The sequence below is a fragment of the Toxorhynchites rutilus genome, chromosome 2 (assembly GCF_029784135.1).
Source record: "Toxorhynchites rutilus septentrionalis strain SRP chromosome 2, ASM2978413v1, whole genome shotgun sequence".
Lineage (NCBI taxonomy): Eukaryota > Metazoa > Arthropoda > Insecta > Diptera > Culicidae > Toxorhynchites > Toxorhynchites rutilus.
Window position 1 is genome coordinate 236,725,695 of NC_073745.1, and position 14,413 is coordinate 236,740,107.

At 38.9% G+C, this 14,413-nt stretch overlaps 1 protein-coding gene and 1 pseudogene across 1 annotated transcript; both read right to left on the minus strand.

Moving 5' to 3' along the window:
- Window positions 1-1,048: 1,048 nt before the first annotated feature.
- LOC129766748 (uncharacterized) lies at window positions 1,049-2,342 on the minus strand (annotated as a pseudogene).
- A 340-nt stretch (window positions 2,343-2,682) lies between these two features.
- Window positions 2,683-14,413, minus strand: LOC129770914 (retinaldehyde-binding protein 1-like). Its single transcript, XM_055774106.1, has 2 exons — window positions 13,634-14,413; window positions 2,683-3,359 (listed from the first exon to the last, which is right to left on the minus strand). Exons 1-2 carry the CDS (start codon window positions 14,345-14,347, stop codon window positions 3,102-3,104), a joined length of 972 nt encoding a protein of 323 aa, XP_055630081.1. The 5' UTR covers window positions 14,348-14,413; the 3' UTR covers window positions 2,683-3,101.

Genomic DNA, 14,413 nt, shown 5'->3' on the forward strand with positions numbered 1-14,413 from the left:
CCAAAAATAGAAACATGGAAACATCACTGCGTTATTTAAGAGACCTCGGCCAGTGCTTTAAGAAACTCCCATCCGGACGTAGTGTAAAGTGGGACAAACCGCTTTGGGGAGTCAGATGAATCTCTGTATGTAACAGTCTGAATCGTAGCACATTGTGCTTCTCGAATTCCCAGGGAACGAATTTTCATTCACGTATATATTCAAATAGCATTAAAAAACTCTCAAAAATTAAAAATCTTTATAGAACGCCACAGTTACACCAAACAAATTGTGATAAGTTATTGAAACATTTTTTCTTGTGGCTCATTCGACATCTTCGTTTACACGCAAGCATCTTGTCTACAATATTTGGTAAATCTCTTCCCCTGGAACGCGTTCGCATTTAATTGTCAAATGACATAGCTCGAAAATGTATCTTCAAAAAAATCACGCTTCCAATTACCGTCGTGCGGGACTGCTTTTGACACTTTTTTTCATTTTCATCATTTGAAATTTTTTTTAACTCCGATTATTGTGGGTGGATTTTAACAATCTTGACATATATTTAACCTGGATGTATAGATGACATTTGTGCAAAATATGATCTGAATTAATTGAGAAATAAAACTTTTGTTCATAGAGCGATCAAAAATAGCTCCGTTGCACACGTTGGGGGCTACTTTTAACATAGTCATTTGAAAATTTAAAATCATCATCAATTACATCAATTACATAGGATAATGCTGAATTAACATTTTTTGGAACAAGGAGTTATGGATGGCTATACATATGTGCATTTGAACGAATTTTTCAAAATAAATTTATTACATCAATGTATTTTACAACGAGGTGATTTGGGCTTTCGTCCCCTTTTACCGGGTGTCTTAGATATGGGTTTCGAATCACGTTTTGGAATTTCATCAAGAGAAACACTTTTTCCAGGAGAAACCTTTAGGTTTTTCTTCAGTTGAGGCCCAACTGGACAGCCGATCACGTCGTTACGATGTTCCTTTAGAAATTGTTTGAATGAGTCTCCAATCAACTCGGGCTTTAAGCTATCAGATGGCAGCTAGTTAATGAGTTCGTGGGGATTCCATGGTACGATACCGCATTTCCGGAAGCCCGATATTAGAATACGTCTAGTGTGTGGTGCTAGTGCCTTCAAAAGTTCACTGATAAGGCTTCCGAGGCGACCTTTGGGAATAGTTGCGTTCTTAGAACCCTCACAAGAGGCACACCACCGTCCTAAAATTTTCCACCATTCACGCTTCATTGGAGAGAAAAATGCTACGTCGAGCGGTTGTGTCAGATGAGTTGCATTAGGTGGCAAGCAGATAAATTTAATATATTTTTGACGGCAAATTTCAATAACTGTTGGATTCAAATGAGATGAGAGGTTGTCTCCGATCAGCGCAATTGGTCCGTTCAATTGCCTTATAGCTGAAAGAAAAAGTGTCTTGAACCAGTCCTCGAAAATTCTTTCGTCGAACCAGCCAGAAGCACTTCGATTGTAGCATGTTCCTCGAGGGCCATTAAGTGTCCAAGAATCCCATAAATGTTCTGCCTTGAACACCACGTATGGTGGCAACAGTTCTCCAGTTGCACTTCCGAAAAACATAACGGAAGTAGCAGATTTACTGAAGTTCCTCACGTTTTCAAAATACTTTAAGCCACGCTTACAGATAGCAAGCTGCTTACCCGGATCTTCTGACAAATTCGTCTCGTCGTAATTAAAAATATTGGAAGCCGGGACACCTTCCAGAGATTCCTTTAAGTTGGCCATGTACTCTGCGATTGTTTCTCGTGTTATTGCTGCGCGTTTTAACTTTATATTTTGTGCAAAACGTATGCTTAGTTGCTGGTGATCGCGTAGGAATCGTGCCACCCAGTCCCGTGAAGGTTTGTTATTTACAAAAGTTGGCACTTTTCTTTCCTGCTTCGTCAAATAAATTCGAACTATTTCCCGCAGATCATCGGTTCCAACGGGGAAGCCCTACTCGGACAAGCAGCTGAGATGGTCTGAAAACGATAATTCTTCCGCCTCAGTAAAAACTTTCTGATGTCCGGGCTGTTTCTGGTGCGATTCGCATAGCTGTTTGTATATTGTTTGTCGGCTGCAATGGAGTTGCCTAGCGGCTTCTGCGTGGGACATTTCTCCGGATTTGACTTTTTCAAGGCACTGCATTGAATCTGCAGTGGAAACTACAGTTTATTTCCGAGCATTATTATCCTTCCGATAGTTCCTCACCATTCTACCTACAACTTTACCTACAAAAAAGTAAACAAACATAACCTTACAATATGGCTAATGGTGGAAAATTTATCGCTCTCATTTTTTTTTCAAAAATAACTAATTTCAACAATAAAATAACGTGCTGCTGCTGATATATGACAAACGAATAGTTCTCTGATAGATTAACATACTTACCAGTATTTAAAATTGTAAGAACAATGTGTACGGAAACAATTTTTCTGGAGCTTGAAAACACTACCGCTCGACGTTTCGAGGTTTTTTAATTTTTTGAAAAGGAGTAGTTGCGTTTAAAAAAAACTGTCAACGTGGTAGAAAGGTATTGTATGAATGAATTATGACAGATAATACATTTTGAAAAAATGTAATTATATAAGAAATTTGTGAAAACCTAAATTGTCCAAAGTAGCCCCGCATGACGGTAGGTGGTGCGTTTCGTCCCACTTTACCCTATAAATCTGTGCGTATATTTTAGATAGTAAAACAGTGTCGTCTCTGTTTCATTGCACCCGGTTGATGGCGGGGCGGCTGAGATGATGATTTTACTCTCGACCTTGGGTCTCCTGTGATTTTATGATTACTGGGAACCTGTACGCGTAACCCTAAACTACACTGACGAAGTGAGGTGACGGAGAACCGCTTGAGATGACCTACTGGCACTGATCATGCTTCCGATTGTTCAGACTTCAATGGATTTCTTTCATTTCTCGTCTGAGGTAACACTTTTTTTTATTCGCTTTTGTTTGAAGGTACACGAAATAGCTTAATCTCTCTGCCACTGGGAAAGACAGATAACAAAAAAAAAAGCTGCGTTATTTTATAAACCAATTATCCATTACCACACGCAATCATAACAACTAAGTTGATTCAATCAATCTACGGTAAGCTTCCGGAAGCTACCGGCCACACCAGACTCGATACTCTCATCGGTTGTTTGATGCCACAGTGATTTGTAGCGGCTTGCATCGATTTCCATTTCGTCGAGTAGCAATAACTCCTGGCGTTTTTCCACTGCTCTTCTGATAAAATCGTTTTTCAGTTGCTCCGGGTCCTGTTTGCCTCCTTCGTAATCGAGGGTAAGTAGGGAATCATCCAAATGCTTCCGCACATCCCCCATTGATTTGTGGCACTGAAACGAACGATAACATTGGGCACAATACTATTTAAGGTAACAAGTAGGTTCATGTAGACTTAAAATCATCACACCGCATTTATAGTTCAACTTTGCAAGACATTCACATCGGCAATAGCTGAAATTGTTTATATTATAATTCACGTTGCAACCTTAGAGAACATTTTCGGAGAAGTTAGAAGAATATATCAACGGAGAAGTAGATTTTTTTTTGAATAATTGTATTTTCTTCTCCTTCCAAACATGTGCGGAATTGTTCGTATTCTTGTTTTTTTTTGAAAATTGTTCCCGGTTAGATGGGGAATGAGAATTAATTGAAATTTTAATTTCCAAAAAATATTTCGATATCAAAATATCAGGAAAAATTGAAAAAAACGCTTTACTTAGAAATGGTACGCAAGAAATTTATTTCATCTCACGACAGCTTCAATGAAACAAAGAACTCAAAATAAAGGTTATTAATTGCTCTTTCAGAAAGGGGCATACAAAAGTTATTCTGATTTGGTTGAAAGAAAATCGCTAGCTTTTCTTTGAAGACTTTTTTTAAACAGCTGCTTATCCTTGAAGTTTTTTTTAGCAAATTTATCAGCAGAATTTGTGAAATCTGTTGTATCTGTGAAAATTTATGTTTCCCAAAAAAAATACCCATCGTGACGTGAAAACGGTTTGACTCACAGGTTTTCTGTCAAACGATGTCAAAATAAAATTGAAAAAATTTCCTACATGAATCTTCAATTGGAGATTTTTCTATAGTTGAATTCGCTTGTTGCCAGCCCAATACTTTTGTGACGTGACATTAATGTTGTATGTTCATTTCCGTTTCAAAACATACAAATGGACATTGTTCTATGATTTGTGAACAAAAGATGAACATGGATTTCTGTATATTAAGTTTTTCAAAACATTCGCAAGAACTTTGCAAAAATCGGCATGCATTTTGTGACGTAACAACAAGCTCTTTATGAAAAAAAACTGAAAAAACAAAGCGTTGTCACGTCACAAAATCAATAAGGTGTAATAAATATGAATTTCACCGTATTGTATTGTAGCTATATACGGTGCAGTAACGGTGCTTCCTATCGAATTTTCAGTAGTGTCAAATAAAAGCTGGCACAACGCTGACAATTTTATAATATGGTGACTTTTTTTTGCTCACTTCGTTCTAGCGTTTTAGCATCATTTTGCATCTTCAAAGCTTCAAAAACAGAGAAAAAAAAATATAAATTTAATCTAGCTGCAGTACACGCAATACCGTTATTTGAAAGAAGTCAGAGTGATCATAAATCGACCCAGCTTCATTCAATACGTTCACTCTGGGGCTTGCCATCAATGGCTCGCACAAGTCTAGCTCATCGAGTGGTGCTCACTACCGGGGTAACGCATTTTATTTTGCTATCAGAAACTTTTGATTAACTCTATGTATACATATGTGTGTGCAAGTGTAGGGATACCATCTCATCGGAGTTGAAAATCAGGACACCTGTCACAGCTACGATAATGAACAAATCATAAACATTATTTTGAGATAGGCATAAATAAAAACACGTTGTATGTGATTTGCACTTCGAGAAACCAGAATACTTAAATCTATTTTTTTCTGTCATCCACTTCTCGTTTGGTGGCCATCAGAGCAACATCGTTGCCGGCGAGCGTCGAACGGGAATGGATTGTCTTTCAGGACAGGTGAAGAAAGAGTAATGGAGTAGTTTTCATTCCACAAGGGCCCTTCTCAGGGCCAGAGACATATGAATCACAAAAGTTTAAAGTCTCTATAAACCAAACAAGGAAGAAAGGTATTATAGTGACTTTCAACACTTTTGGCTGGTTTGTCACTTCATTTATTTGACGTATTTCTTGGACGATCCATGCGGTGAAAATAATCCGGAGGTGATCTTCAAAACAGAAGATTTTTGGGCGGTTTCCGAGTCATCAAACATCACGCTTGTACATCAATAGTGTACAATCCATGGATTTTATGATGTATGAAACGCAAGAGTTCCTTCTGTAGCTCAAATCTTCTGAGCGATGTGATTTTTACACCGCATAATTCAACATATCTTTAGAAGAGGATTCCAATTGAATATTCTTGCAATGTTTCGGTATTTGTATATGCTTTTCCAAATCAGATTTACTTATAATGACCTACCTATTGACCACCAACACTTATAAATCACATGTGCAGTACTTGGTCTCATAATCTTTATATGAGACAATGGTACATTCGGCACAATTTGTCGGCAAAATGATACTCTCGTTTAGATATTTTAAAATTTTAGTCACCAATGAAAATTACAGGAGGATTGTGACAGAGAAACGACAGCATATGACGTAGGATTACGTTAAGCTATTCTTGCAAATTGATTATGTAGATGTTTGAAACATTCCATTATTTAACTCCTGGATAGTAATTTGATGGCCCTGGATAGGAGCGTTTAGTTTGATTGTTGAGTTTTCTTTGTTCACTCCACCAGAGGTACAATCAAGCGATGATGGCAGAAGGATGATGATATGTCGTTGGATGACGCACGATAAAAAATGCCGAATGGGATTGAGATGAGAACTGGAGGAGAGTAAATTGGTCCAATCAAAACGTAAGAGTTACCGCACCAAAAGTCAAATCAAACGCATTACTCATTGCACAGTCCCGTATTCATATTGAATAAGCAACTGGGAGAGTACGGATTGCTTATGCCAAATGACCAATCAGAACGCGGGACTTTCGACACGAGAAGATGAAAATAGTTTCTCTAGTTCATTTTTACTCATTGGCCAAAATCTTTTTCGATTGTGAGTATTCTCTACTTAAACTGAAACATCGATTTCGTTCTTTTCTGCTGTCATTTCCTTTGAATGTGAAAGCAAACACTTGCTCTTGCAGATTGAAAATACTCGAATTCATTATCATATGAATGGGCTTTATGTCAGTTTCAGTTTCGCATCGTTGCTTCCAATTGAATGTTTCATTCGGTTTCATTTCTCCAAATTGGATTTTCCCGGACTGTCTTTCTGAAAGAAGTGGAATTAATAGAGGCACATGAGGGCATATTAGTCTTACAACCAGCGCCAGCAACTGATTATGCCTGCTGACATACTGCACATCCTTCTACATCGTCATTTTCATTACTTTCAGTAAATACGGTTCGAACTTACACGAAATTTGCATTATTGTATAAGACACTTTCATTTTCATTTGACAATTTGATAACTTCGCTTCAGTGTGAACAAATGAACGTGAAACGAAACGAGATTGTTCAGAGGTGAATTGATATTTTTTCATCGAGCGTGGGAGAGTAGCATTTTTTTATCCTGCATGAGTATGCAGCATATTGAAAGGCGATAGGCTCATCAGTGAGTGAGGATTTGTCAATTGAAGCGAAATTGTAAAGCCCTGATTATGATTCATCAACAAAATTGAATTTCTTATAAAAATCAGGACGTCCAAAAATAATCTCAAAATCAGGACATGTCTTGCTAAATCAGGGCAGATGGTAACCCTATGCAAGTGCGCATATCTGTTCCAAGATGGGTCTATGGTACTAGGTGAGGCCGTTTCGTCACTAAGTTGGTTAGGGGAGCGGTATATGAAAACAGTACGGAAGAAAGCAGAAGGGGAATTATTTGCTTGTGGCGTGAAAGAGACAGACTGATCACGAGCGAGCTTCGGCACTAGCGTATTGTGTTTTGTTTACAAACAAAACACAGTAGACTTCCAAGATGGCTGAAGAGTGGTTTTAGCAAGTTGGCCCACCTTAGGATATACTTCTAGGCGCCGTGATCTGTGCAAGGGCGTTTGTGTTTGCGTGTTGACTATGACTTTGATGTTGACGTTGACGTTGACGTTTGCGTGTGGACTTGTATGTACTCTTTCTTTGTCTAGCTCCACAAGCGTCGCTCTAAGGCTAAGTTCTTCCCACTCTAAAATTATCTCCCTTTCGCTCAAATCCTATCTGCTCACTATAAAACTTTATTTTCTTTTCTTTTTCATTTTCTCCGCCCACCCATGGATATATGCTAACACTATGATTTCCGATCGTACTGTGGAATTTCATGCCATTCCCGGTGTTTTAGATCCGTTTTTAACGAACCCTCCTCGATTCCAAAATGGCATCGAATGACGATATTCGACTTCCGCTAGTAAGCCACCTGTACTCAATACTCATATCATATGGTTTTTCTATATATTTTTTATTCAGAGCCGGAAGTCGAAACAAGATTATATTCTATATTCTGGAATCTACGTGCATCTTTTGTTGACAAATCACAGAACAAAGTTCAATTGTATGTTTTAAAATGGAACTGATATTAATTAAATTAATAATTAATGTCAGCAAAAAATCAGATGTTGTCACGACACAAACGTATTTAAATGACAACAAGCCAGTCTATCTATAAAATATTCTCCAACTGATGATTCTTGTAGCAAATTTTCTCAATTTCAATTCAATTTTGTATGTTTCATACATGAAAACGCAAAAAATAATTTTGTATTGAGTCAAAATATCACCACCTCATACAGAAGTCCCTGAGGAAATTTAGGCGGCCAAAACTCAGATTTTTTAGCTAAAAACCCAATTATTGGTAGACTTTGGTTTTAGGATACGCTGAGTTCATTTTTCAACTCTATTTCACCAAAAAAACAAAAGGGGGATGGAGTGGCAAGGGGGCAAAGTACAAAACTTTCAGTTTTTATCGTGTTTGGTATCAAAATGTATATTTTCGGATACGCAGAGTTCATTTTTCAACTCGGTTTCACAAAAAAACCGAAAGGGGTGGGAGGGGCAAGAGGGCAAAGTTTAAAACTTTCAGTTTTTATCGTGTTTGGTATAAACATGCATGTTTTCGGTTATGCAGACTTCATTTTTCAACTTGGTTTCACCAAAAAACCAAAAAAAAAGGAAAAAAATTATTTTTCGAACCATCGGTTAACTTTGAAAAATCATAACTCAAAAACGCCTCCCTGCTTTCGACATATATTATGCGAAAAATCCTCACCTTTTTCAGAAAAAAATATGGAAAAGTATAGCGCTCTTGATCCCGAGACTATGAAAACAATAAAAAACGAATACAATCAATAATAACGAGAACAGATTTCAAATTTTCTGCAGATGTAGTATTTTTTCAAAAAAGACCAGGCTTTAATTTGATATGTCGATCATCTGAATCGGTTTAGTAGCTCAAAAGTTATGAATTAATAAAAAAAATAATTTTTATCTCAGTGTATATTTTTTTCGCGTTTTAACATCAATACTCTGTAACTCTTTCTAAGACACTATTTCGGTACGACTCACAATTTCGAGATATAAATTATCAAAGATTTATCTTACTAAAATCGATACGCCCTTTTCAAAAGCTACACTTGAGTCAAAAAATTCCCAAATGCCGTGGAAAACTCATATTTCCTCCAACCCAAACGGAATACAAATTTTCGTTCGAATAAAAAATACAAGTTTTTAAAATCTGCATTTTTAGTTCGATTTCATTTGAAATTGCACTTATTCCTCATGTAAGGATTTAGTTCCTAGTGGTGAAGGTAGTGATGAAAAACGATTACAAAAACGCTCTGAGTGACACTGCTGAACTATATGTTCTCTCTAATAGACAAAGGTCCAGAACGCTTAAGGCTATTCAGATACCGAAAAAATATCATGATATGTTCTACAGTTGTCGAGATAGCACAAGTTGACCCTGTCAAACAGCAATTCGTTGTTCGCAGCGGTTTACCCTGGAGCACCACTTTTAAATTTCCAGTCGTGATAACAAGATTGGCAACGTGATTTTAGAATATTTATAACCAGAACGAGAAGTGGATTTTGTAGAAGCGGGAATGCTGCCCCCTCTTTTAAGAGGGTGAAGATTTTGGAACGCAGTAAAATGCAATTGGCAGCAAAAGTTAGAAGTCGGAAGACTTTTTCCCGAATCTTTACTAGAATTGTTGAATCTAGAATTTTAACGTAACAGAACTGAAATAAGAACTTAATTGCCAGCAGTTGAGAATACAATTTTACTGCAACATTGCACGCTTTGAGTATCACGAAATTTATTGAGAACGTAATTTTACCTACACTGCTGGCTTTTTGAATAATTCTGCCCAAGACACTAGATATTTGAAAAGTTATTACGTTTTGAGCTTTGGCAACTGAGTATTCTCAGTGTCATTAGGAAGTAAGACAATGTTGACCGTCATTTTATCCAGAACATGTTGTTGTAGTGAGTGAGGTATTCCAATGAACAGTCGCATCAAAATTTTAGAAATCGAAAATTGTGTTGAATCCTTTATAAGGCCGTAGAAACTAGGCAACGAATCGACACCGACTTCAGAGAACATAATCCTCATATGAGGTATAACACATATAGTGTTGGGGAAAAAAATGTCGTATTTCTGATCGAAATTTGACGATTTATTTACAATACCACGAACCACGAACCAACGTTCTTTCATGGTGGAGGGTGCTCACAGCTTGATCTCTTCCTAACCAACAACAACGAAAAGGTTTTGCGATTTGGACAGGTCAGCTTTCCCGGGCTTTCTCAGCACGATTTAATTTATGCGTCAGTTGACTTCGACGTCTTACGGCCTTCCACTCCACGTACTTATCGAGACTACGCAAATTTTGATGCGCATGTTTTGGAACACGAAATTCTGTCCATCCCCTGGAACCAATTCTACGCGATGGAATGTCCAGCCGATTCCATGGAATTCTTCAACGCTCACATCAAAAGAGTACACGATGTGTGTATTCCTCTACGTGTCACTGCCAGTCGTCGACAGTACAATCCATGGTTCACTGATAGTGTTCATCAGTTCCTGCTTGAGCGTGACTTGGCGTACAAAGATTGGTTGCAAGCACCTTCACATTTGAAGGACGTCAGGCGGCAGAGGTACAAGATATTGAGGAATCGCGCCAACGCGAAAATAACTCAAGCTAAACGACAGTACCTAAATCGTTTTTTAGACAGCAGAATACCTTCGAAAACCTTATGGCAGCGGGTAAAGAGTCTTGGAGTAGGCAAAGATAAACAGTCGCGACCTTGTGCGTTTGATCCAGATGATGTAAATCGTACATTCGCTGCAAATTTTACGAGAAATACTCATCGAGAAGCTGTACCTTTGAGACTAGCACCACCATCGTTGTACAGTTTCTCATTTCGACCTGTGCGCTACTGGGAAGTCGTGAACGCCATCTGGGACATCAAATCGAACGCCGTGGGAATGGACGGTTTACCGATTAACTTCTTCAAGATCATACTACCATTAGTTGTGCAACAAATTACGCATTTATTTAACATGTTTATCAGTAGTTCCACCTTCCCTTATCCCTGGAAACATGCGAAGGTTTTGCCACTGAAGAAAAAAGCGCATTTGAACGATATCTTCAATCTACGACCTATTAGCATCCTTTGTGCATTGTCAAAGGCTTTCGAGAAGCTCCTCAAACACCAAATGACCAGCTATATAGAGGAAAATGATTTACTAACTGACTGTCAGGCCGGTTTTCGTAAAGGACAGAGCATCAAAACCGCAGTTCTTCGAGTGTACGACGATTTAGGAACCATTGTTGATAAAAAAGGTGCTGGCATACTATTACTGCTCGACTTTTCTAAGGCTTTCGATACTATTCCACATAGCAAATTGCTTGGCAAATTAGCTTCTCAGTTTAACTTCTCTTCTACTGCCGTAAACCTGTTGGAATCGTACCTGCGTGGGAGAAGACAGACAGTTTTCTGTGGTGACCGCTGTTCAAGCAGTGTCGAAGTGTCGTCAGGAGTACCTCAGGGCTCAGTTCTCGGTCCTCTGCTTTTCTGCTGCCATATCAACGACCTACCGACGGTGCTTACATACTGTTCCATCCAGATTTACGCCGACGATGTACAACTATACGTTGGTAGGCTTGGTCCATGTACTCGGGATTTAATCAGGATGATGAATGCTGATCTTGAACGGGTTTCGAATTGGTCGCGACGGAATGAACTCCAAGTGAATCCTGCTAAGAGCAAAGCACTTTTCATAACAAGCCGACGTCGTAGAGCTGGAAGCTTTATTTCCCCAGAATCTGAACTAAAACTGGACGGGCAGAGTACAGAATTGTCGGAAAGTGTCAACAACCTAGGATTTATCTTCCAACATGATCTCCAATGGGACGAACTCATAATTCAACAATGTGGAAAGATCTATGCTAGTCTTCGAATGCTTTACTGCTGTACCCGCACTGCCCCGACCGCCACCAGACTGAAACTGTTTAAATCACTGATCCTGCCGCATTTTTTGTTTGGCGACGTCCTCCACGTCCGCCCCAGCGCAACATCTTTCAACCGGCTGCGTGTCGCATTAAACTGCTGTGTGAGATATGTATATGGGCTGAACCGCCTTGATCACGTGAGTCACCTGCAACAGCACCTCATTGGGTGCTCTTTACAAAACTTTTACGCGCACCGATCCTGTGTTTTTTTATGGAATCTATTGAAGACAAAGTCTCCTGGCATACTTTATCGGAAACTTATCCAAACTCGTGGACGCCGCTTGCAGAACCTGGTAATACCTGCCAACAACACCGCATGCTATGCTAATTCATTGTTCGTTCGAGGTGTGGTAAACTGGAACTCATTACCCCCCGCTGTGAAGCGTTCCCCTTCGGAAGCAATCTTCAAGAGTAGCTGCATAAATTTTTGGAATCGAGTAAATTGAATTTTATTATAACGATAGTAAAGAATAGGATAGATTATAATTATGTCTGTGCCAATTTTAAAACCGGAGGTAGCAAATTATTCATAAGATTCATATCTTACGCTACTAGACAATAAACAAACAAACAAACAAACAAACAATACTTAAAACTATCCAATTTAAGTCAAATGTGCGCCGTTTTGTTCACAAACTTGTTGCCATTTAGAAGGCAACTTCATTATCCCCCCCTTATAAGTTCTGTGTTTAGGTTTTCATTAAAATGAAAACCTAAACACAGAACATGCTGGAAAAAATTAAAGATTTCGAATGCTTATAACTTGAACATTTCTTACTGCATCGGAAAGATGTTTGCATCAATTGATAGGGAATATTTCTACGCATCTATCGCAATTAAGAAAATTTTATTTTTCACTAGATAAACATTTGAATAACTGTGAAATGTTAAGCGTTATCTAAACGCCCTGTCTCGTTTTGATTGGCCCGATTTACGGTTTCCCCAACACAGCCATCATAACCAAGCAGCCTTGGGAAAACCGACATTGCAAATACATGAAAGTATGTGGACTTTTGTTCTCAGCGAAATGTGTTCCCTAACACAGACTTCAAAACCAAGCAGTTTTGGAGAAATCGTCATTGCAAATACATGAAAGTCGAGGGTATATTTGTTCCGACTGAAATGTGTTTCCCTAACACAGACTTCTAATTTATGGAGCGTGGGGAAATTGGTATTGCAAATTCATGCAAGCCGGGGGCATTTTTGTTCCGGTTGAAATTTGTTTCCCTAACACAGACTACAAATCCATGGAGCGTGGGGGAATTGGCATTGCAAATACATGCAGGTCGGGGGCATTTTTGTTCCTGCTGAAATGTGTTTCCCAAAAACAGACTTCAGAACCAAGATGTATGGGGAAATCGACTTTGCGAATAAATGCAAACTGCGAGTACATTTGTACTCGCTTGCCTTTGTGCATACTAGTATCTATATGTATCCTTTACGCGATCTTCTAAACATAGGAACCTGGGAAAATCGTGCAGACATTCGAGGCGAAGGAACTTTCAAGATTAAAGCCTCTATAGTATAAAAAAAAAGAAGTTGAAGTTGTTGATTCATGCAAGTCGGGGTACTTCTGCACCCGCATGTTTTTTTGCACTCCGAAAAGAGTTTTCCTAAAACGGATTACAAAAGCGGGTACGAACACAACGCTTTGTCTCGGTTATTCAAGATTGCATTGAAGGATATGCGTTCATATCTTCTGCTCACTAAATTTCTACGCATACCGTTTGATGATCAGGCAAAATGTTGATAACCATTTGCTGCGATAACGCCTATTGATTAAACAATATGATTGTTAAGCTAAGGTAGTCCCACGTCAACCTTGCGATTATATCATAGATATAATCCATCCATTTTTTATTACATAAAAATGTCTCCCAAATTGATATTGTGCATTTTTAGCAGCCCAAAAAATTAAGTATTGCCAGATACCTTTTTGGTTCAGGAAAATAATGAAATAATATTCCAGGTGCAGTTCACGAAACAATACGTCTTCAACTAAAAATCAGTACAGCTACAACAGAAGATACTCACAAAAATGCGATCCTTCAGCTTCTGACTTAAACAGGACACCGCCAGCTCGGCAATCGCAAGTGCAAATTTAGGGAGCCGTACAGCGTGGACTTCCCGCAACCTGAACGGAAGTGAATGATTGACACAATTCATAAAATTTTTAACATCCGTCAACGACCAAATCGCCAACTGACGCATCGTCAGGTCCATATAATCCAAAACAACTACATATCCGCCTATCTGGGTTTCCTCATCATCGAACAACAACTCCAACAGCAGCATGGCATTACGCGCCTGGTGATCCGATGTGAACCGTTCCTCGTTGAATCGTTTCAACTCAATCAGAATAACCGTTCTGCCCTCGGAATCCTTTCCCAGAATCTGATACTGGTTATTTCCCAGCAACTCTTTCATCTCGACATCTTCCGGGTCCAATTTTTGGAACCACTGCGGAAAGGATTGTCTCATGGCCAGATAACGTTCCAATGTTTCCTGAGCTCTTGGGACAGAAAACTTCCGCAATCGGAGGAATCGCAGAACAAAAACCGAATCGGTGCGACACTTTTTTATGAAAGGATGCTTTGCGATCCACTCACGCATCTGCGTGAGTGATTGTTCCCGAACACTATCCGTCTCGTTAAGATCCTCCTGGGCCATCTTCAGATAGCGTTCGCCCAGAGTAAAAGTGTACTCATCGTATTGCTCTGGGAACTTTTCAACACTGAGACCAGTCATTGCTCACAGATTCTACCAACACTGAATTTTATTTCAAATCCGTTCGTATCCGTTCCTTACAACGAA